The 25356-nt window shown below is 39.4% G+C and overlaps 1 protein-coding gene across 4 annotated transcripts in view; it reads left to right on the top strand.

The window, feature by feature from the left end:
- Nucleotides 1-25356, top strand: part of A1CF (APOBEC1 complementation factor) — a 91366-nt gene that overhangs the window by 42850 nt on the left and 23160 nt on the right. For all 4 annotated transcript variants that reach the window (XM_018041642.1, XM_018041641.1, XM_018041644.1 and 1 more), the window contains 4 exons: nucleotides 6607-6741; nucleotides 8959-9089; nucleotides 14291-14529; nucleotides 21096-21260. In XM_018041642.1, coding sequence (XP_017897131.1) covers nucleotides 6607-6741; nucleotides 8959-9089; nucleotides 14291-14529; nucleotides 21096-21260 — 670 coding nt within the window. The remainder of the gene's footprint in view (nucleotides 1-6606; nucleotides 6742-8958; nucleotides 9090-14290; nucleotides 14530-21095; nucleotides 21261-25356) is intronic.

Below are 25356 nucleotides of genomic sequence, written 5' to 3'. Positions count from 1 at the left end.
CTGCAGGTTGGAGGAGTGAGACAAGACACATACCCAGAGCCGGAAGTGAACATGAACACAGTAAATCCTGGTCTCATGATAATATATGCTTTGCAGTCCACATTAGTGAACCTCAGGGCAAATGTAAATAGACTGTCTTAGAAGTGAATTGGCATTTCACTTGCTCTCTTATGCAGAAACACACATACACACTCCAAAAAATATGTTTTCTTGATTTCTAAACTTGCATAAGGATATTCTTGAACTTCATGTTCACATGAATTAGCCAAAAATGTCTAGGAAGCTTTACAAAACACAAGTTATTTTTAAAAACCTGTTTGCTTTTAAATAGTTCCACTACTGAGATACTGAAATCCTAAAGGGTGGCTGTCACACATAAACCTTAAAAATAAAGGGGAAATATTAGAAGATATCATTAAAGTCATCATTTGATAACAAATTAGTTCTGCCTTCATAAGACAACTAACAACTTGAAATCAGAACTCTTCCTAGGTGATTGGATTTCAACAGTCACTCTTCCAAAACGATACATCAAGAACATGATTCATAATTTGCTAACATTTGTTTCTGTGGACAAACCATACATTTTTTAAAGATCAAATGTGAGAGCCCTTTGAAGACTGAAACAAAGAGATAAATTTCCAAAAGCCAAAATCTATTGCATCTATGTGATTTTTGCCATAAACACATACCACCAACAATCATATTTAGAAACTTATTTAACAATTTGAACAGAAATACTGTTTCATATTAAAAGTAGACTTTTCCTAACATATAAATGGGAAAAGTCTTACATTCCTAATATGCAATAAATAAATGCATAACTATTAAAATAAAACATAACTATTAAAATAAAACATTGACTATAAACTACCTAATATCACCTCACATATGATATTTTGAGAAACTCTGGGCTGTATGATAATAAACTAAATTTATATTCATGTATTATAGTCATGCTCTGGCTTTTCCTGTTTGTTACTAACTATAGTATCATGTTTCTACAAATTCCAACATCCCACTTATTCAGTTTTATACTACAATTGTTATTTTTCTATCTTAAGAAAAATATCTGGCACTCATATTGTATATGCCTTGCAAAGATTGTTAAAAAAAAAAAAAAGTACCTAACAAGGGTAATGCCAACTTCCAACATATATAAGTTAGATAAATTCTGCCTTGGAAAAATTCTCAGCCTAAAGTAGATTTTACCAATTTGAAGTCACTGATCTTAAAATGTGTGGGTAAACAAATAATACACAAAACAGACTGTTAGCTTTCGTACAGAATTAACAAACATTCCTTATAGCACTGTCTGTTGTCCCCCACAACAATAATAGCATTAGCAGATCAAAGGGAAAATCACAACTAAGGAGATTCTTTTGGTACCTCTTATTTAAGGCCCCTAAGATTTGCCTTGAACTCTGTCACATGTTGAGGTATAGGTGTTTTACAGGTGGAAGGTAATGACGATAAGGTCTAGTAAAGACCTTTATTCAGTTTCACAAATCAGCAACTAGGAAAGCACGGTAGTAATGTATGAACTCCCAGAGACACAGCCCCTACAGCTGTTCTCCATGTGTAGGTGTCAACCATGAGGACAGACCGCAGGAGTTTAGCCAGAGAACCGTGGTTCTTGGTATGACACTGGTGACTGGCATGCTTGTGAAGGCTAGAAACGCCACCAAACTCGGGGAGATTGTCCAGCACTTAAGAGAACGGAAATAGAAATAGATACAAACATGGTCAATTGGAAAACGTGTTGGAGAACATCTGAAAGCAGTTTAGTAAGGAAACATCCACAGTTTCTTCCCTCTTGGCAAGAAAAAACAAAGGACCAAAGGGAGGGAACCACAAAGATGATGATAGATTTGGAATATAGAATTTCCGAAGGACCAGTTAAAGGAGTTGAAATTACTACTCAGGGAAACAGACTGAATGAGGGTTCATTAATTAATGTCCTTCTAGTTTATGAATGGGTGCATTTAGCAAGACAACCAACCATCTGCTATCCATGTTTGATGAGGATGAACAAGAGAGTGAGTGTGGCACACCACACGCAAACCTGTGAGACTGCTAGGCCTGGGAAGAAAGGCCATCACGAGCTTTGAACAGTTCATATGCCAAGTCCACCAGACTGAGAACCAGAGAACTTTTAGTCTATATTTGCTGCAATAAATTAAACCAATGCAACCTTATGGAAGTCACATAATATCTCTGGATTCAGCTTCCTCCTCTGTAAAATGAACATATTAGGTTAATATTTTTAAAAAAGAAAAATACTCGTATACCTGTGGTGGATTCATGTTGAGGTATGGCAAAACCAATACAATATTGTAAAGTAATTAGCCCCCAATTAAAGTAAATAAATTTATATTTTTTTTAAAAAAGAAAAATAAAAAAATAATAAAAAAGAAAAAAAAAGAAAAAGAATGCTAAAACTACAAGTATGAACTCAGGACTCAGATTTTGTCTTTGTCACTTACTGTTTGTATGTCTTTGGACACATTCTGTGCCTTGAATTTCTTACCCACAAAATGAAAGTAATAATAATATCCTCATATGTTTGTTGAGAAGGTTAAATTAATTAATACATGGAAAGCTTTTGCATAGATCCTGACTCAGGGTTGACTGTTGTTTTTTCAGTTGCTGTTACTATTATGGGTAAATATTAGAGGTAAACCCTGGATGATTAAGCAGAAAAGCAGTTTATTAAAAGTTTACTGGTTTCTAGAAATTTTGGATTTAAAGAACTAGGTTCAAGAGTAAAAAAGATGTAAGCTTTTACAAAAATATACATATAAATATATATACACATCTAATAGAATCACTTTGCTATACACCTGAAACTATTAATAACACAACATCAGAAATCAACTGTTTCAATTTAAAAAATAAATAATAATATTAAAACAAAATAATTTCCAAAAGGGTAAACTCTTAGAAATGAAACCCAGAACCACGCACAAATCTGGAATGGTAATAAGACATATCCACTGTCAGTGCTAATGTTAGCACCATCACAGTTTCTGCACCAGAACCCAACTTAACTTTATTATAACCAGAACTATCCCAGCTACAAGGGACATTAGAAAAGCAAGTATCTGGGCATTTTTAACTCTTACAGGAAAAAGGTAGTTTTGCCCAGATTTCTCAGATGTAGTCAAAGATCAGATGCCAGGTGGCCCAAATTAACTCAATCTGCTTGTCCTTCAAGCTAAGATTTATTGCTCAGGATCATGTATTAAAGGTTGGGTGGTTTTAACCAAGGTGAAGAAGACGGTATATAAAATTTCTTCAAGACTCTGCGGTTCCTTCATGAAAGGGCTTAAAATATCTGTGGCAGAAGGGACTACCAAATACTCTTAACATATAACTGAGTTATGGGTAAGCTCAGTATTCAGTATCTAAATTAAAACCATTGGATTTATAGTTAGAATTAGCTCTTTAATTTTGAAATTTAGTTGAAGATTTTCACCTTATATGTGACATTCACATCTTTGAATGGAAAAATAAAAGATCCCAGAGTTTAATGAACATTCTCTCATAGAGAACAAAAACCTATATTTTTTATCTTTAACTATTTATACATGTATGCTGCTGGAAGAATGCACCCCATAAGAAGGACATCAGCCAGGAGAGGGAGGAGCAGCTCTAACTGTGCTTTATCTATTTTAAACTCCTCAACTATAAACATGGTGCCTAAAATACCAGCAATTCAGCTTCCAACTGTCCAAGTAATGGACAGCTATTCTAACCCCATGACTAATGCCCAGAGCCTGTCTTAAACTGGCCTGGACCTCCACTAACTGGTGCATTCTGAGCCCAGTGTGTTGTTCATAGGACAAATCTCCCCCAGTGTCTGAATTTCATGGCATCTCTGCACCAGTCAGATTCCTGGTGATTCCCCAAAATACTCTTGGTGTTACAGAAACAAAAGAATTAATAATCTGTCCTAATCAATCATTTTGGCTCATAATCACATGAGTTCTAAATATATGATAAGCACAAAACAGTCTGGTGACATTTTTAGCAATAGCAAGAAGTTTGAGGAGGAAATTCTAAAGGTCAATCTGCTGGTTGCCTATTTATTTTCAAGCTATCAAAACTTGTCAAATGAGAAATTCTGGAATAGCCGCTTCACTATTATGCAATGAAACTTTGTTTCCCTTAGGTTGAAGATATAAACATTGCCAAGTTTATACTAAATTTATTCCAATAATCCACTGGGAAGTATATCTCCAGATACTTAAGATAAATAGAGATGGCCTCAGAGGGATCTACATCAATTTAATGGTAAAAGTCAGTCCTAGGAGGTGGGCTATAGAATGGGCAATAGAAATATTTCTCTCTGTAGAAAGTAGGTGTGAGACATGTTCTTTCCAAAATTTGTGTAATAAAATGATTGGAAGTTGGAATGATTTTAAAAGCAACAGAATCTTCAATTTAATGGCATGACAATTTTTTTCATAAATAAGTAACTGAATGTATAATCTGTTATAACTGACTAGGTTTTCATATAACAAAGCAAAATATAGTAGAAATTAAGCTGATAGACTCTGACACCAGACTGCCTGGCTTTAAATTCTGGCTTCCCCACTTCCCAACCACAGGATCTTGGCAAATTATTTAATCTTTTGTGGGCTTCAGTTTCTTCTGTAAAATCAGGATCGTCATAGTCCATAACCTATAATACTGTTTGAGAATTAGAAGAGAGACTGGTATGTAGTAAGCACTATATAGATATTTGTTAAGTAAATAAAATCTTAAATATGTCTCCAAAAAAATCAAATTCATTTTTTAGGAAATTCTTGGTTGAGGCATAGCTCATTGAATTCTTAAATTTTTTCCTATAAGTATAATACATTTCATTTCTCAGATTTCTCAGTGAAAGCTTTGTTAATGAATAATCCTAAAAGAATACAGGGGAAGGAAAAAAAATACAAGAACTCTTGAGGCAAATATTTCCATGTTTAGTAAAATGAGAAACACCTACTTGTTTGAAGCAAAAAGTAATCAAGGCAAGGTAGAACACCCATATGACATCTTTTTAATTTAAAACAACATGATTAAATTATTAGGAATTTTAAACATGATTACAATTAAAGACACTATTTAAATACCGTAATCCAAAAAGCTTTTGTATTATCAATTATAAAATAATTGAGAAAGTCTCAAGTTAGTATTCTCAAAGATTTAACAGTGAAACTAGAAACTGCTTTACTTTGATTTTTAACAAACAACTACCATGTAAAACAATGTCCTTAAATAACTAAAATGTGTTTTTTAGAAATATACAAAGAAAAGTATTTGGAAAGGCAGACAAACTTAACAACAACTGCTTCTACAAACAGATAGGGTAACACATTGAGAAATTTTTCTGTTTTACTTTATACATTACCATGTTTTTTCCAACATCATGTATCATTTTATGGTATAAAATATTTTTAAGTAATCATGGTAGAAGTTAGTAATGAATATGGACGTTTGGTTCCTTACATTTTCCTTTTTCCAAAACTCACAATAAAGTATAATAACAAAGAGCTCTGGCTATGCCTAAGTGAAAAGGAAATTTATCCCTCTCTAGCAAATGAACTGTCAGCTCAGTAGTGGTGGATTAGGCCTATCTTTCACTTTGGGGCCCCTGAAGTTATTTTTAGGTCATTAACTTTCAGAAAAATAAAGACAGCGCTGGCAGAAAACCCTGCGTTACTCCTCCCTGAAAAGGACATTATGCAGCTGATTCACACTGTTGTATAGCAGAAACTAATACAACTTTGTAAAGCAATTATATTCCAATTAAAAAAAAAAGACACTGAATTTACCAAAGGTCTTTTTGTGACAAAGGAAAAAATAGAAGCTAATTATATCTGGGCTAAGAACAGCATTGGTTCCCCACAAAGATCCAACATCAGTGAACACCTCTCACCAGTCTTGTCAACTTCAAAGACAGACCCCCCCAAATTAGCCAGTTCCAATGCTAACCTTCATGATGTTTCTAAGTAGGGGTTCACATTGCCTTGCTTACGAAACCACCTCAATCTAGGCAGGCAAGAAGAGGATTAGTAACTATTGAATATATATCACATGCCAAGAGCTGTGCCATGCACATCTGATGCATTATCTCCTTTAATCAAGAGCTGATTATGTCTCCACTTTGCAGATGAAAAACACTCAGGATCTGAGAAGTCAAGACAGTTGTCCAAAGTCCCACAGCTAGTGGATCCCAGAGCCAGATAGTCCAGGTCCAGAACCCTCATAGACTTCAACATTAAATCAGAACCCCAGATTCAAATTAGGGTCAGATTTTTTGATGATCAGGCACTGGTAAGTTTGAATGGCAATCAAAAAATAATAATGACCCCTTATATTTGTCCAGCACTTTATAAGCTTTCACTGCGCTTATCTGAAGCAAGTCCCTGAAGCAAAGAACATGGTGTTTAATCCGCATTGAAGAGACTTCAATTTTTATCTGACCAGCCTACTACTATTACTTGTCAATAAGCATCTTCCTTATTAAGAAATGATTTTGAAAATGCTCGAGGAACTCAAACTAAAGGTTGTGTTGCTTTTTTCTCCCTCCCATACTCCACACGGAATTCGCAGGAAAATGGACAAAGAAAGTACGGTGGTCCCCCGCCTGGCTGGGATGCTGCACCCCCAGAAAGGGGCTGTGAAATTTTTATTGGAAAACTCCCCCGAGACCTTTTTGAAGATGAGCTTATCCCACTGTGTGAAAAAGTGAGTCTGAAGATGATTTTTTAAAGTCTTTTAAGGAAAAAGATATATTCTCTTCACCCTCATTTTTCTTGGTCAGTGACAGTTTCTCTTCCAATTGCCACTCCTCAATCATGGACAAAGTTAAAACCTTCCTAGCTATTTAGTGATTTGCCTCTAACTATCAATGCCTTGAATTCTCTCTGCTCTATTACTCACAGCTGAAACTACCATTGCTGATGACTTTTAAATCTGTATTTCAATCCCACATCTCCACTGGCAAAGCCATCTTACTGCAAACTCAACATACCTGTCAGTCTAGAATAACACTACAGCAACCTGTCTAAAATAAGATATTGCTTCAACATGAAGTGTTACTGTGGTTTTACAAAGTGTGAGACTGTCACATTAAAAAAATGTCTATATTTGTCACTGCTCAACTAGGCACCTGTATATATTGATCCAGAAAGAAAAAAATTTCTTTCTAAAAATTTGAATGTGATGAGCAAGATTAATAACATGGTTTTTCAAAGTTATTACATAATTGAGGAATAAATTTCCTCAGTTTTAACTCTAAATTACATTTTGCTACTGAACCCAAAGCTAAATCGAAAATGCAAAATTGGCATTCTTGATAATTTACCAAGTAGGTGTTTAAAACAATCACATTCCTAGAAAATTTAGTGAAAATGAGAGTTTAGCTATTTCTTTTCCTAATGCCAAAATCAGCTATGTGTGTGTTTGTATGTGTGCAATTCAGCCTGTTTCAGAACTACTTTTAATTTTATACAAACATTAATTGGCACAAGAACAAATTATGAAGACTTCATCCGGTAAGAATCTTATACACTGAACGTGAAAATTAGTGCCAAAGCCACCTGAAATGCAGAGATGAAACATGCTCGGATTTTTTTCTAATGAGCCCAGGAGAAACAGGTGTCCATCACCGAATACCTGGGGTGGCATGGGGTGGGGCTGAGTTGAGGGCAAGCCACCATTGCAATAATGACATTTGCTGAATAATGCCTCTTCTCACACGTGTCCCTCACATCTGTGTCAGCCATCCTTCTTACAGCAGCCAGCAATAATGAACGGCCGTGTCTGGATTATGAAGAATAGTTGGGGAAGCAGGAGAGAGTAGGATAGAGGCGACGCAGGAGCTGCACTGAGGGACAGAGGGAGCGCCCTGTGGCCATGCAGGTCTGGCCCCAGACCAGCTGCACTAACACTAGCATTTGCCTTCCACCTACAGATGGAGAAAACAGGGCTTCCCAGACCATCCTCTGAAATGCACCTGCTCTGTCCACCTTTGTATCATGGTGGGCGAAAGACAGCAAATCAGGCAGTTTTGCAGTGTTCCACACGAGTGTTCCTGCTGCTGCTGCTGAGTCGCTTCAGTCGCGTCCAACTCTGGGCGACCCCAGAGATGGCAGCCCACCAGGCTCCCCCGTCCCTGGGATTCTCCAGGCAAAAACACTGGAGTGGGTTGCCATTTCCTTCTCCAGTGCATGAAAGGGAAAGGTGAAAGTAAAGTCACTCAGTCATGTCCGACTCTTAGCGACCCAGTGGGCTGCAGCCCACCAGGCTCCTCCACCCATGGGATTTTCCAGGCAAGAGTACTGGAGTGGGGTGTCATTGCCTTCTCCGGCGTGTTCCTAGTTTTGGTTTTTAAACACTAAGGGTAGAGTACAACCAAGTAAAGATAAAACTATGGAGACCTCAGAGGTCAATGTAGAGAATAAGGACAAATCTATCGAAAAATTGTACTTCTGATGACAAATGTGTTTTCTGGTCCCTAAAATGGTGTATAAATCCCCAGATAATTGTGTGATGAAAGGTCGCTTGCTCTGTCAAAAATATATCCGTATTCTGGCAGCTCAGGCTGAAATGCCACTTGCACACGTTTTTATTATCTTGACTTTGCCAATGAGTCAGCAGACAAATTTGAACCCAGCATGAAAGCATGTGAACCGTTCACATGAGACGCAAACACCAAACGTGGTAGAGGCAGACTTCACAAACCAGTGTATGTCTGTGTGGAAGGCAGTGCACTAAGTCGGGTCCAGCTCTTGCTGTACCCATATGCGGTTGTTCAGTTGCTAGGCTGTGTCTGACTCTGTTGTGCCCCCATGGACGGTAGCCTGCCAGGCTCCTCTGTCTATGGGATTCTCCAGACGAGAATACTGGAGTGGGATGTGTATGTGTGTTTAAATATGAATTCTCTCTTTTCATTACTTGTAGATTGGTAAAATTTATGAAATGAGAATGATGATGGATTTTAATGGCAACAATAGAGGCTATGCATTTGTAACATTCTCAAATAAACAGGAAGCCAAGAATGCAATCAAGCAACTTAATAATTATGAAATCAGGTAAGATCTATCTCTTCCAGATTAAAAGTGAATCAATGTACCTTTACCTATTCTTCTATCAAGACTATCTATATTTTAGTATATGCAAAAGATAGCCAAAATCAGGGAAAAAAATATGTTAGTTCTTTCCCTTGGAAATCAATTTACTGAAACATTTTTTTAGTCAACACTATGTAAGGTGCCAGACTAAGTTCTGTAAACTATTCAAAGAAACAAAATTCATTCATTTATCTATTTCATAAATACGTGCTGGCCACTGTTCAAACCATTAGAAGTATCAAGCAACACTTTCCTCCAGTCATAGTAAGCAATTCAAAAGAGTTTGAAAAAATAAAACCAGGAAATGGGATAAAGCTGTATGAAGAGGTTGCTGTTCTAACTTGATGTATTTAAGAAAATACTCTTCTGGGAAGCAAAATTTAATCTGAGACTTGAATGAAAAGAATCCACCACGATAGTCAGACCTAGAGGAAGATATTTGCAGAGAAAGAAAGAACAACAAGTGAAAAAAGTCTCAAAATGACAGTAAGCGTGATGTTTTAGAGAACAGAAAAAAAGCCAATGTTCGGAACAGAGTAAGGAGAGGAGGGTTGAGGACAATACAGTTAGTTGGAGAGTCATATTTCATCTTTAAGAATCTGGATTTTAGTCTAATAAAAGGGGAAATCACAGAAGAGTTCAACTAGAATCATACTTTTAAAAAATATTCCTCCAGCTATTAAGTGCCAGGGTAAGGATTAAAAGAGGGAAAATCAGTTCCAAGGCTGCCACTGTGTCTAGAACTAGGCAGGAAATGGTGGTGTTTAGACAAAGGGGGTGGTTAGTGGTGTAGGTGGTAAAAAGTCAGATGTGGGGGATAGTTTGGAGGTTGAATAGACAAGACTGGCTAAGTGTTGGATTTAGAAGAAAAGTGGATTTTGGTTCAAGTCTCTGTGGATGTGATAGTGTCATTGAGATGGAACAGGCTGGGAGAATAGCAGGAAACCATGAAGTGCTATGTTGCGGACAGGCAACACCTGAGATGAACATTACATGTCCCAGGGGAGATATAAGGAGATGACTGTATGATACCGGAGTCAGGAGAATGGTCACGATTGGAGTATAAATTGGGGGTCAGCCAAATAAAGGTAATATTTGAAGCCATGAAATTAGCAGAAGGTTCCAGGACACACCTGACCATAGGGTGTGTCAATCAATAAACTGGCAATAGGACTAAACTTCATGAAAATGTTTGAGTTCCAGAGGGAACTGCCATAATCCCTTTCTTAAGGAAGCCCAGGGTCACCCAGAGCAAAGATTAGTGTACTAAGTGAAAAAGGAATAGCCTGGGGTCAGACAGGTTTCAGCTGAGTGTCAAAAGGTGACTTGACCTCTCTGAGCCTCAATTTCCTCATCTACAAAGTGGGAATAATAATCATACTATTTCATAGATTTATTATGGGGAAGTTATCCAGATTTTCCAATGTTTAGCCCAGTATTCAGAACAGGCCAATAAATGATAGAAGTCACATATTAGCAACATTAATTCTGAGCTGCTGTTTTTCACAGGAAGGAAGGAAGACATTCCTTCCTATAACAGAGTCACACCTTAAAAGTGATGGAATCTGAAATTTGATGAGTACAAAGACAGTAGATTTCCTACCATTATTTTTCTCTCACTTCCTATAGGCCCCAAATAAGTTCCACATTATTGCTGTAATTCTGTAAGTCAGTCAACTACTGGATCATTTTCCTTAAACCCCTTAGCCACAATGACATTGACTGGACTTGGCAACTGCCAGTAGTCTAGCCATTCAGTCTCAAGACTGGATTCTAGAACAGAGTCTTAGAAAAAACATAAAGGAGCCTCCCCCAACATATGGCTCCATGCATCCAAAAGAGTTCTGCTACGTGCAGAATTTGGGGGGATGAGAATCAGGAGATCTGAGGTCTAGTCCAGATTCTTCGGAGCAAATCCTTTGACCTCTTTCGGCATCATTGTTATACTACCATATGATCACACCGAGTTATTCTGGGCATCCATCACATGAAATAACACCTACCAAACTGCTTCAGAAAGGGCTATAAAAAGCTATATCCTAGTATAGCTTTTAATATCAGTTACATGTTCTCAGGAATTAGAGGATTCTCCATTCCTTGATCTCTCATGGTATCTGGATATCTTGGCAGTAAGGATTATTGCCAAAAGAGCTTTTAAATTGAGATGGATATAGAATTGGCTCTATAGGGAATCAGTGGTGTTTGCTGGATCTTCTTAGCATACTGTTACACACTGTTGCTGCTGCTGCTGCTAAATTGCTTCAGTCGTGTCTGACTCTGTGCGACCCCACAGACAGCAGCCCATCAGGCTCCCCGGTCCCTGGGATTCTCCAGGCAAGAACACTGGAGTGGGCTGCCATTTCCTTCTCCAATGCATGAAAGTGAAAAGTGAAAGTGAAGTCGCTCAGTCGTGTCCGACTCTTAGCGACCCCGTGGACTGCAGCCCACCAGGCTCCTCCGTCCATGGGATTTTCCAGGCAAGAGTGGTGGAGTGGGGTGCCATTGCCTTCTCTGCTGTTACACACTAGAGCCTATCAATACTTTTTGAAAATAGATAGGGTATGAACAATAAACACAATCCACTGAAAAATAACACTCTCCTCTGTGAATTTCAATGTCTTCATCTTTAAAATAGAAATAAAAGTACCTGTACCTCATGGGGGGCATAATAAATAAAAAAAGAGATAATGCATGGAAAAGTCAGCGCCTGACATGTCAGCTGCTCTATAAATGTCTGCTGATGGTTATGGTGATGATAGGAGGAGGGTGAGAAGGAAGAGGACAAATATGACGACGTATTCGGAAAGAGAAAAGTGGTGGCCAAAATTCCGAAGTTCAGGTTGGATGCCAGAAGCAAGGTGAAGGCACAGAGTGACTTTAATGAGTAGGATAAAGGCCACTATAGATAAAGGCCAGATAGATAAAGTTCTTATCTGGAAAAGGCTCACAATTGTCATGTCATCCTCCCCCTCATCAAATAGCCACTGAGTATCTTCTAAATGCCTGGCTTCTGGCGACATTAAAGTCATGCCCTCAGCTTTTGAGACATAGTTTTTCATCTCCAAATCTTGGAAAAGTGAAAGTGTTAGTCGCTCAGTCATGCTGGACTCTTTGTGACCCCATGGACTGCAGCCCAGCAGGCTCCTCTGTTCATGGGATTTTCCAGGCAAGAGTACTGGAGTGGTTTGCCTGAGAAACGACACAGCTCTGAAAACAGGATATGGAGACCCCAGGCTCCCCCTACTGGTAACTGATAAGACCAGCCCCTTAATGATCAATAATATATTTTCTAAATAAATAATATCTTGAAGCAAAAGGTTTAAGTTGTTTAAAAAAAAAAACAAAAACTGAAAGTTCATTTTATCAACCCTTTCACCCCTCCAGAAAAACCACATTCCTAGGACAATGTTCACCAAATAGAGACAGACCTGTCACAGGTCTGATATGCAGTTATTGATTCTTCAGCAAAGCATAGACCCTGGTCAAACATCTGCCACACAACTGAGAGCCACTAGAAGCAAGAATTAAGAGCAATCTCCCCCTTAAGCACTTCTTATTCCTAATGAATGAGCAGTTTCTATTAAGGGAAATGTACCCTTTTTTAATAACTTTGTGTTGTTACAAAAGTCACATAGCCTAATACACAACACACAAAAACAGCCCCCCCCAAAAAAAGTAACAAAAGTTCCAACCATTCTTCATTGCCCTATGTTGAATTTTTATAGTCTTTCTAGACTTTCTATACAGTTTTAATCAAAGTGGCTTTCTCATATACTCATTTTACAGTCTTTTTTTTTTTAAGCCAACAGCACAGACTGCACTGGTGTTTTCGACCATCAAACCCTCTCCTATATTACTGTGTCTATTGACTACAGGGCATTCTATGTTACGAATGCTCATCTTTTATTTACCAGTGCATCTCAGCCAGGAGCAGTATTGTCTCCCCTGAGGGACATGAGATGGTGAGGAGGCTTTCCTGGATGACCTAATGGGTGGCTGCTGGCACTGAGTGGGTGAGAACTAGGGAGGGCAAACACACCACAGTATACAATGAGGACATATCCAGCCCTAGAATCAGTGTCATCTCAGCTGAGATACATTAAACCAGCTCTCTATGATGGAATGTTTTGCTCATTTCCAATTTGGGAGAGATTTTAAATAGTAACAGTGAATAACTACACAAAATTCTTGTACTCATCTCTGTTTCTAAGGATACTCACCCCAGAGGGCCATTATATGGCCAAAGGTTTCCCACAGTGAAGATTTTTTTTATGCATTTTGCCAAATGCTCCTGGAAAAGTTGAACCGATCTCATCTTGGCAAACGTACCCATCAACTTGCTAATAAGCAACATGTACAGTGTGAGAAACGGAGATCGAATTGAGCCCAAAGGCCAATTTTATATCTTAAAACCTGCAAAATTGTAAGCAAGTCATTTCATTTCTTGGAGTCTCAAGTTCTTCAACTGAAAAATGGAAACAATACCTCTTTTGCCCATCTCACATTCTCCTTGTGTCAGTCAAATAAGATAATAAGTGAAAATCAGTTCTGTATATGGCCTATCTTGAATAGAGATGTCAGAATAGCTTCTATTTGGTTGGAAAAGAAAGGGAGCACCAGGGGTTGCAACCTCAGATACCTTCAGGGAAGCCAGGCAAGTTACATGTGTAGGTTAGGCCAGGTGTAAAGGCCACAGGATTGGTGATATATTAATATTTGGGAGGGTTAAGGATTGGCAATAGCTAGCGAATTAACAATGAGTCTAAAGACAGCAGGTACTAAGCTTCAGTTTGTTTTCAAGATAGCAACGGGAAGCTGCTATACAGAACAGGGAGCTCAGCTCCAGGCTCTGTGATGACCTAGAAGGGGGGCATGGAAGGGTGGGCGGAAAGCGCAAGAGGGAGGGGATATGTGTATACATATACCTAATTTGATTTGTTGTTCAGCAGAAACTAACACAATATTATAAAGCAATTGTACTCCAATTAAAAAATATTTTTTTTTAAAGCAGAATTTCCCAAAAGCAATCTAAACCCTAAAGGTAGCCAAACATCACCCATCCACAGACCATAAAAGTTCCAAGGCCAGACATGCTCAACTTCTGTCTTAAACCTTAACCACACAAGGATTCTCACCAATCAAAACACCTGCTCTTTTGGCAGAAATGGGCGTCTCTTAGGGGTTTGTGCCAGTGTGGACAACTGCCGATTGTTTGTCGGGGGAATCCCAAAGACCAAAAAGAGAGAAGAAATCTTATCAGAGATGAAAAAGGTCACCGAAGGAGTCGTGGATGTCATCGTCTACCCAAGTGCTGCAGATAAAACCAAAAACCGTGGCTTTGCCTTCGTGGAGTATGAGAATCACCGGGCAGCTGCCATGGCCCGGAGGAAGCTTCTTCCAGGTTAGGACCGTCCTCGGAGAGGCGGCGCCACTCCCTCCTGCCTGCTTCAGGCTGCTGTGCTCCTTAACAAAGGAAGCAAAACCCTACAGGCTGTTTCTTTGCTCTTTATCTTTCATTATGCAACATTTTAAACTCTCTGTCTTTCTATTCTCAGTTAATTCTGTTCCCTAGAGTTTTCACAGATTAGGTTCTGAAAACTATTCACTCTGTGCCTTAAATCCAATACACCTGCACAGGAGAAATCTAGAACCGTGAGCTATAGCAACCCCGTTCTGAATCTTTAAACTGAAGAATCTCCTTAAATTTATCAACCAACAGTTATCTTTATGTATCATTTTCATTATCAGACTTATTAGAAATAAGGTACATTATTCACCATAATGAAGAAATAATAAATATGCAAGTGAAACATTATCCCATTGACAATTAGGTGGCATACTTTTATTATAACTCCCTAGTAGCATCACCAGCTCCATGGACATGAGCTTGAGTAAACTGCTGGAGTTGGTGATGGACAGGGAGGCCTGGCGTGCTGCAGTCCATGCGGTCGCAAAGAGTTGGACACGACTGAGCAGCTGAACTGAACTAAGTGTCTAATAATTTGTATTTTCAGAAATTAGAAATAATAGCTTTCCATAATAGGACACCTTAGTTAGGTGCTATGAATACAAGGTAGGTCCTGTCTGGGCAACAACCATAAATTCCTAGGTTTAGAAAGTTCCGCCAAGACACTGTCTCAGTCAGATCAACTTAGGAAAAGTTATTGAAAGTCTTGTGCTTATTTTAAAATATTTGCCAAAACTTACACAAAGGTATTGAAATGAATTAACATTAAAATGATAAGGATTTCAAGAATAACTGATTGAACACAATGGAATTAATGTTTCTCTTAAGCACTGTGGAAGACCTACCTTAATTTGAAACAAAGCAAAACAGCAACAATACCTAGATGTATGCTGCCCTATACACATTCTTAAAAAATACTAACAGGATTAGCCCTCTAAAATTTTTCAAAATTGAAATATGGCTTCTGAGCTTGAGGAATATTTTTTAATACTATGAAGGCAGCTTAAAATGAAAAATATGAGCTAGCCCCCAAAATTGCTGAGTCTATTGGGGTGGATATTTTTATATCTACAGTAATATTCATAAAATTTGTACATGCAGTCCATGGGGTTGCAAACAGTTGGACACAACTGGGTGACTGAACAACATTAGTATTAGAAAACATAGGAAAGGGAAATTTTACAAAGATGAGGGAAGATGAAATCAAAATTTAAAATTTAACAGTAAAAATGTTTTGTCCTGAGAGGCGAATAGGTTCAACATGGACGCGTCCATTAAAAAGTGAATAGTCAAAAGAAAAGAAGTGAACATAAATTCACTACCCAGTGGTCAGGGGGCATAGATTCAGTAAAACTCCTCACACTTCTTAGCTAGCCTCTCAGTGACCAGAATTAACTGGTCCTCTTCAACACTAACAATTCTATCGAAAAGCCCCTTATTTCCATCATGTTCTTGGGCAATCATTGTAGGCTTAACACATATATGCCCAACCTTGGATTTTTTTTTTCTTATCAAGGTCTTCTAATTACTCTCTCAGCTCTGCTTTCTCTTCAATGGGTCACACCTTCAAGTGACTCCATCCTGAACTTTACCACCAGAGTAGTGTTCCTAAAATATCCCATCATCCTTCCTACAGGTTCTTTTACAGAGCAGAAATTCAGCCTCTCTTTGTTAAGAGGCTGAATGTTGTCACTCACTCAGTGAAAAAATTAGTTTAAAATACTATTAGTTAAAAATTATTTAAAAATATTATTTGAACTGTCTTGTTGCTGCCTATGAGATAGACCGTAAACCTCTGAGCCTGTCATTCAAGGCCTTTCACTCAGGGTTCCAGTTCTTTTCAAACATACATTGTACATTCTGTTTTCCGATAAAAAAAAAACCCTCCTTTCTCTCAGGACAAACTCAATGTCCTAGACAACGCCTTGCTCATTTCATATCCTTTATTCCCAATGCTACATCTCCTACTAGAAAGAGTTACACCTTCCCCTCTCCTGACTCACTGATTCTAAGGCCCAGCTTAGCCATCGCTTTGTGAAGAAACCAGCCTTATACTGTTTCAGCCCACACTAATTATTTTCCTCTTTTATTACCTGTGCAGATACATACAATCATTTGGGAGGGGTAGCGGGAGAATGGCAGTGGAAGAGAATCCAAATAGGAGAAAGCGTTTTCAGAAGTCAACCAGAGTTCCTGGGGAATTAAGGCTTCCCACCAGCTTCCTTTCTTCAAAGAAAACGGCACACTGAATCACACAAAAAGCCTCTGTCTTTGCCTGAGTTGAGCCTTCTAGTCGGGTCAGGGCTGAGCACCTAGGCTGCAAGAATTCTCGAGCACTATGTTCAGCTTCCACCCAAGATCCTGACTCTTCCCTAGGAGTCTCTGGCCAGGAAGCAGCAACATGGAGGCAGCCCCTCTCTCCAGGTGTTCCTCATTTCCTCATTATCTGAGGCTGCCCTCCTTGCCTGACCCTTTAATTGGCCTCAGCTGTTGGAGTTTCAGTCAGGTTGGATTTAAGTCAGAGTGCCTCAGACTAACAAGATGCAGCAAATAAGCCAGTCAGAGCAAACTGTTTTATTTCTACAAAAGCCTGAGAGTAAAATCTATTACCCATTTGGACCTCACCAGTTAAATGACAAAACAGGATTTCAGTAATGGGCAATCCTCTGGAGAGCCTGGTTTGAAAGGATAAGGAGATCTTTCAGAAACATGATAAGCAAGGACCACAAGAAGCTTTTCCTTCTTAATTGATCCAGACTTGAGACAGAGAGAAAACTGTGGTCTGAAGCGATGTATTGAGTCTCCCTCTCTCCCACCTACCTTATCAACAGTAGCAACTCTCTCCTGACAGTGCATCTTTGCTGAGGCATATATGGAGCGAAAGATGATGCATCCAGCACAGAGTTTATCAAAGCATTCTAAGGACGCTCTGAAAAAGAGCTCCAAGAGTGCTTTTTCCATGTTAGTCTCCATCAGAATCACTTGGAGGGCTTACTAAAGGGCAGTGCTGGAGGCCCCCCGCCCCCCACAGAGCTCCTGATCCAGTAGGCCTGGTGTGGTTTGTTGTTGTTCTTTAGTTGCTAAGTTGTGTCAGACTCTTTGTGACCCCAGGTTTGGTGTGGGGTCCGATCATTTGCATTTATAACAAGTTGCCAGGATGCAACTGCCCCTGAGACCTCAGGCTTGAGATTTGGTTAGTTAAATCAAGGATTGTCCATGGTGGGCTACAAATTTGAATCACCCAAGGCTTTAAGATTTATGTGTTTTATTTATGGCTGTGCTGGGTTTTCACTGCTGCATGAGGGCCTTCTCCAGCGGCAGCGAGTGGGATCTGCGCTCCAGTTGCGATGCCTGGGCTTCTCATTGCGGTAGTTTCTGCTGTTGCAGAGCATGGGCTCCAGGCATGCAGGCTTCAGTAGCTGCAAAACACAGGCTCTTGAGTGCTGGGTCAGTCAGTAGCTGTGGCACACAGGGTTAGTTCTGTGGTATGTGGGATCTTCCTGGAGCAGGGATCAAACCCGTGTCCCTGCTTTGGTTGTGAATTCTTTACCACTGAGTCACTAGGGAAATCCTTGAGGAGGTTTTTAAACAATGGCAGTATCCAAATCAATCACTAATCAGAGATTCTCTGGAAGCAGAGAGTAGCATTGAGGCACTGATATTTTTAAGTTTTCAAGGTTAATTCTATTGTGGCACCAAATTCTGTGATCCACCGCTATATCCATCAACTAATGAAAGTGAAACTGAAGTTGCTCAGTCGTGCCCGACTCTTTGCGACTCCATGGATAGTAGCCTGCATCAAGCTCCTCTGTCCATAGGATTTTCAAGGCAAGAGTACTGGAGTGGGTTGCCATTTCCTTCTCCAGGGAATCTTCCCAACCCAGGGATCGAACCCAGGTCTCTCACATTGTAGACAGATGCTTTACCGTCTGAGCCACCGGAGAAGTCTAATGATATCAGCCATTTAATCGCATGGGAGATATAGGAAAACCTGGGGAATGACTCAGGATAGAAACATTTATTAAGTATCTACAATGTACATTGTTTTCTTCTAAAGGACAAGGGAGACTCTAAGAAAAATCATTTGTAATTTGACACCATTTACATTAGACTGAAAGAACGCATATCCTTTATAAACTATACATCTCCAAAATTGACCAAAAAGTAGCAAGAGGAAAGTACATTATTGAATTATCATTTAAAAGTGAAAATTCTCCCTTCCATGCGTCATCTTCTTTGTCTTCACAACAACCCTAATGAGTAGGTGTTTTTATTATCCCAATTTTACAGAAGAGGAAAGTGAAGCTAGAAGGGTTGTTTCCTAGCCAAGATCACTGATCTGATTACGGAACCTGCCTGACTTCAAAGCTCACATTCGCAAATCACTTTCCAACACTGACTTTCACAGGGATGTTTATGGAAATCGCTGTTTCCTGCATCCCCTCTCACTTCTATCCATTTTAACCTTTTCCACATCTTCAGGCTTGTGAATGACTTAATGTGGTCTCAGTCTTGTAGGCAAAAGTCAATGAGCTAGAATAGTGTTCTCAATTTTGGATGAATTAACTGAGATGCTTTCCAAAATCCTGAAGACTAGGCCACTTAGCTCAGAATTTGGAAGAAGGAACCCAGGATCAGAGATGAGGCAGTTTCTAGGGGAAAACTAAATGCCTCGGTTGTAGCATTTTGGGATTTCCTTAGTGTAACACTCCCACTGTGGCTCATTTCAAGCTACCAAGGTGATATCAGTTGACTCAAAAATTCTGAAAATTGAAGAGTCTATCCCTGCAGGTAGAAAGGAGCTTGGTCCAGCAGATTCAGTAGAACCCATGTTTTTTTAAGCTCCTCTACTGTGGGGTCAAGACTAAGAACCACTGAGCTACAGAAACCAGAGTCACTTGGGAGCCTTAGGGATCTTGGGGTAAGACCTTTAGCAAAGTCTATGTAAAGCATAGAAAAGGAAGGGAATGGTATGAAAAGGGAGGGAGGTATAGAAGGGGATTGGAAGGGAGGGGGGAAAGAGAGGGATGGACAAAACTGTCCTCTAGGATGCAAGGAAGGACTGGAAGAGTAGGAAACAGCCTCCCCAGGATCGGCTGACTCATCAGGCTGCATCTGTCTTTTGTTTGGGTTTTAGAATGTCAATGCCACAGGTGCTTTCATTGACTGCTTGTTAAAGGATAAAAAGATACATTTTGATTGACTATAATTGCCTTAAACATGCAATACTTAAACAACTAAACTCTTACCAATACTGAGGATTTCTGATTTTATTTTCTCACACTTTTTATTGCTTCCAGGATATAACTTGTTCCAAAACTAATAAAAAATAAACATATTTCCAATCAAACTTAGAAACTGAGTTGACCCTCACCCTCCTCGTATCACTTCAACATGGATCTTCACTGTATAGGGGTACAAGATTGAGTAATAAAAAGCAAAAGGGAGCAGTGGAGAAGTAAAGTGGATCTGGGCAACCTATCCTCTCAAAAGTTCATTTCCTTTTCTGTAAAACTGAGAAAGTCATACCCCTCCCCACAGAGTTACTGTGAGAAGTCACTTTGAGGCAGAATATGGGAAACATAGAGTGCAAGAGACTCAATTAATTACAATTATAGAAACACAAAAATATATGTAAGATAACAGCTACCTTTTTAAGATGAGTTCAGTTTCCCATCATAGACTCTACCGATGCTCTTTATCTTGATTTGGAAACATAATAACTTTTTCTATATTCTGGCAAAGAACTAGGAGAGAATCCTGTTGAGCAGAGCTCTAAGGGACAGAGAATGTACCTGAGCCCTACACAGCTTTCACACGCACCATTTTTTTGGACAGTTTTCTGGTGGTACTTGATCACGAAGATTCTAGTGACCTTTCTAATGCTTCATGAAGCCAGACTCTATGTCTGAGCCCTAAACTCATTCTTTCCCTTTCTCCCCTTTTTGCCGTCTTCAGTGACTACCTTCACCCTGAGAGAACTGTTCTAAGATCCAGACATGACATCTGCTGCCTCCTCCCTGTTCCACTGCAAGTCATGTTCGAGCTCCCTTTATACCCAACCATTATAATAAGCCGCTTGTCATTCAGAACTCATTTCTGTGCGTGCGTGCTCAGTTGCTAAGTTGTGTCCGACTCTTTGTGACCTTCTGGACTGTAACCTGCCAGGCTCCCCCGTGCATGGGGTTTTTTCAGGCAAGAATATGGGAGTGGCTTGCCATTTCCTCCTCCAGGATATCTTCTTGACCCAGGGACTGAACCCACATCCCATGTCTCCTGCAGGTGGGTTTCTTTACCACTAGCGCCACCTGGGATGCCCGGAACTTGCTTCTAACTAGCTCTTACTTGAAATACCTTTTAAGATCAACCATCACCTCTTTTAATATTAGTGTTCTTGCTCAATCAACATCTCAAGGTTCAATTTAAAAGGCCATTTTAGTAGGAACTCCGACGATGTCCTAATTTCTATATAATTAATCATATCTGATCTTTCTCAACAGGAAGAATTCAGTTATGGGGACATCCTATTGCAGTAGACTGGGCAGAGCCAGAAGTAGAAGTTGATGAAGACACAATGTCCTCAGTGAAAATCCTGTACGTAAGAAACCTAATGCTGTCTACCTCAGAAGAGATGATTGAGAAAGAATTCAATAACATTAAACCAGGTAGGACATGCCAGACAAGATCACTGGTTCAAAATATATTTAAAACACTTATGCTTGAGCTGACTTCCCGTAACTTTGAATAAGATAGCTTTCACTTATCATTCTCATAATCACATACAGACTATTAAAACCATATTTCTACCTTTGGATTAGAAAATGTGGACGTAAGGTTCTATAACATTTATCAATATTATAATTTTACATGTTTCTGTGTGATTACTTAATACATGTCTCCTTCACTGAACTATAAATCCCATGAGCTCTTTTTCTGATGTCTCCTCAGCTCCTATTTCTGTGCCTGGGACTTGGTTGATGTTCACTAAATATTTACTGTGGTAATGAATGCGTGGCCATAACTAAAGATCTGATGCAGGTTTCTAAGCCTCAGTATTTGTGACATTTTTGGCCAATAATTCTTGGCTGTGGGGGTCTGTCCTGTGCATTCCAGAATGTAATGTTTTGTAATTTTCATAACCAAAAATGTCTCTAGAGTTTTTTGTGCCTGGGAGAGCAAATTGCCCCCAGTTGAGAACCACTGGTCTAACGGAATATGCTTGTGACTTTAGATGCATAGGAAAGGAAGTAACACTTTGTTCTGGAAAACTAATTTGAGTGACTAGAAAAGAAAAAGGATGGTGGAGGAAAATTTATGACTCTTCATGTTGTCAGTATTTTTCATTGTCAGTTTTAAGCCATGAGATTGACTCCCTATCTCTTTTTCCTCATAGAGGAACGGCAACACTGAGACAGGTAAAGCATTTTAAGAAACGATGTCCAAACGAGTATTTCTCCAAGCCAGTTCTGCAGAACACTAATTCTATAAGCTATCAGTAGATGTTACTCTTAAAAGGGATCCATGGTCAAATAAGTTTGCTAACACCAAATTCAGTAAAATTAAAAACTTGTTTGTCTGTGGGACTTATAGTTCTTAACCTTCTAATTTGCTTTGAAAGCCTCCAAAAAAGGAGCTGGGGTGGAGGAGCCCGGAAGGCTGCAGTCCATGGGGTCACTGAGGGTCAGACATGACTGAGCGACTTCACTTTCACTTTTTACTTTCATGCCTTGGAGAAGGAAATGGCAACCCACTCCAGTGTTCTTGCCTGGAGAATCCCAGGGACGGGGGAGCCTGGTGGGCTGCCATCTATGGGGTCATGCAGAGTCGGACACGACTGAAGCGACTTAGCAGCAGCAGCAGCAGAATGACTTGCTTCCCAATTTGAGGGCCATGGATCCCATTTTTGGCAGACCATCTTGTGGGATTCGCATGCCTTAGAACATGTTAGTCTAAGTTTATCAGTTTATCACTCTGGTGGCATCTTTCCAAAAATGAGAACTTCCCAAATTGTTGATAAGCATGGGCCATGATACCATCACCTTAAAACTGCCAGAGAATATTCACTTCACATAGTGATGTTGCCTGTTTCCAACTCTGACTGCTCTCTCAAGTGTAATAGCATCAATTGATGATTTATTCTAAAGGTAATTAGTAACGATCCCTTTTCTCCCTTTTTAAAGATTCACCAGAGACTTGTCTTTTTCCACACTTCAGGAGCTCTGCCTTCCTTGCTGCTTGACTATAATGGTATATTCAACAACTCTGTGATGTAGGGTACCTTACTACTTCCATTATTTTCCAGGACCCAGAGCAGATAAATTGCTTGTCCAGGGTCATACAACCAGAAAGTGGCAGGGTCCGGACTTAAATCCAGGTCTGGTTAAGAGCTTGTTCTTAACAACTCAAGCACCCCCCTGACCTACACATATTCCATTCACTCACCTGTCATTTGTTCAGTAGCTCCTCGGTGCCCCATGGTGGGAAGAACGAACAGGTAGAAGTGTGTGTGTGGAAGGAGTTTAACAGCAATAGCAGCCTAACTCCTGGGGTTAGGTTGTTTAGGAGAAGTGACAGGTAATTGGAGACCTGGAAGTTGATGCAACTGTGAGCATAGAAACTGATACATGCCTGTATAAACATGTTTCACCATGACTTAGCACTGACTTTCTTCCTTCCCATAATGAATAACACTTATTTTGTGTAATTAAAACATTACTCTCTGGGATGGAGGGGGTGCAGAAAGGCTGGAATGAGAAACTACTAAAAGACTGCTTCCTTTCATAGTCACTGGCTATCAGCTTTCTAGTCTGCATGTTGAAGAGAGACAAGTGTCTAGGCCCTTTTAATTGCAGTGAAAGTAATAAATGCCAGGTCTGTTTCTCGCTCTCTGAGGCTGGTGGCACAACTCTTAGGACTCCATAAGGATATGTGGCTGCTGCTTCTTGGCACTCTGCAAAAAAAATGAATTGCAGAGGGTTGTTGACAAGCAGACATCTGCTGTATTGGGGGAAAAAAGAGCTAACCAGTTTCTTTTCCAGTGGAAATGATAAGTTTATACTTAACCTAGAAAAATTTGAGAAACAAAAAAATAACTTTAAAAAAATTCTATTGAAAGTTGGATCCCTCAAAGGACCCTGAGTATTCTCGCAAATAATTATCAATATATTATTTTAACCCTTATTAAACTGAAAATATTATATTGCTATTCAGAGAAATAATGATAATTAAAAAAAAAAAAAAAACTAGAGCCAGAAAATGTATATTCTTCCTCAGTGTAGCCTGAGTATCTGCTGAAGAGTATCTGCTGAAATTCCAATTATAATCATTTTATAAAATCTGATTTTCTTAAAACAGTTTACCTTCAGAATCACCTGAAGGGCTTGTTAAAAGATCACTGGCCCTGCCCACCTGAATTTCATCTTCAGTAGCATCACTGACTCAGTGGATATGAACCTGAGCAAACTCCAGGAGACAGTGAAGGCCAGGGAAGCCTGCAGTCCATGGGGTTGCAAAGAGCAGGACAGGACTGAGCGACTGAACAACAATAGGTCTGGGATGGGTCCCAGGCATGTGCATTTCCATTAAGTTCTGAGGAAGCTGATACTGCTGGTCTAAGGACCATACTTTGGGAAACATGACCTTCTGAAAGTCTCCCCTTGGGACTGCAGATGTGTTTGTCTTCCGGTAATTCAACTGCTGCTGACAAGCTGATAATGAACAGAGTCACTGTTTTCTGATTCCCTGTTTTAGAGTCTTAAGGAGGACCATTGATATTTTATTGCCTCACCCTCTGCAAAATGATGATTGATCAATAAACAAAAAGAAACATATTAAAATAAGCCGCATGGTAAACACCATTTATGATTTTAAAAACTCTCACTTTCTAATCTATCTGCATTTTTAATGAGGTTACATTTTCACATACCATGATTTCTAAAAGCATGTGTGGCTAAACATTATTGTTCAGAAAACCCAAGCTGATTTCAATATCTGCAAGTAGAATTTGAGTACACCAAAATCTATTATCATCTGCAATGCCACCTAACTAATGTGAATGATAACAGAATATAAATTGACTAAAATACTTGCTCATTCCAGGAATATTCATTGAATAGCCCCTGTGCACAAAATACTATGCAGGAACTAGGTAAGGACAATACCAAGGCCCTTTTCCAGTGGAAATGGAAATGTTGTAGCTGCCTCTGGGAGCTAACAGACTAGCTGGAGGATGGCACTGCAGAGTGAATGGGGCTAAGACGGGGAAGACTGGCCCATCTTTTACCTGTTAATACCCAAGAAAAGCATGAGGTTAAGTCACAATAATTACTCCAACCTGATACTGAAGGAATAAAGAGACCACGTTTGCAATGCAGCTAATTACATTTCTGCATGGTTCATGGTCTCAAATACCTTTATTTTCTCAACTTAGCCATATAATTTCGTTCTGTACAACCACTATCATAAGAAGTAAAGAAGCAAATACTGAGGGGAAAAAGAAGCATCACAATGTTTTTAAATTATTTTTACACTAGCACCCTATCATTATTCCAAAGGAAGACAGATTATAGCCATTGAAACATGTGGCGGAGCAGAAACTCAAATTGTCTTCATGACCTTGAAACTAAGAGGGGAGATAACTGAATGTTGACAGTGAGAGGGAAAAAGGAAAAGACATATCCTTTTCTGATCCTCCCTGGCATAGGGTCCCATCCTCGGTTGGCCCTGGAAACTAAGGATGGAAGAAAACCTGAGTGCTCAAAA

Source organism: Capra hircus, chromosome 26 (assembly GCF_001704415.2).
Source record: "Capra hircus breed San Clemente chromosome 26, ASM170441v1, whole genome shotgun sequence".
NCBI classification, from domain to species: Eukaryota; Metazoa; Chordata; class Mammalia; order Artiodactyla; family Bovidae; genus Capra; species Capra hircus.
This window is presented reverse-complemented; position numbering and strand designations above follow the sequence as displayed.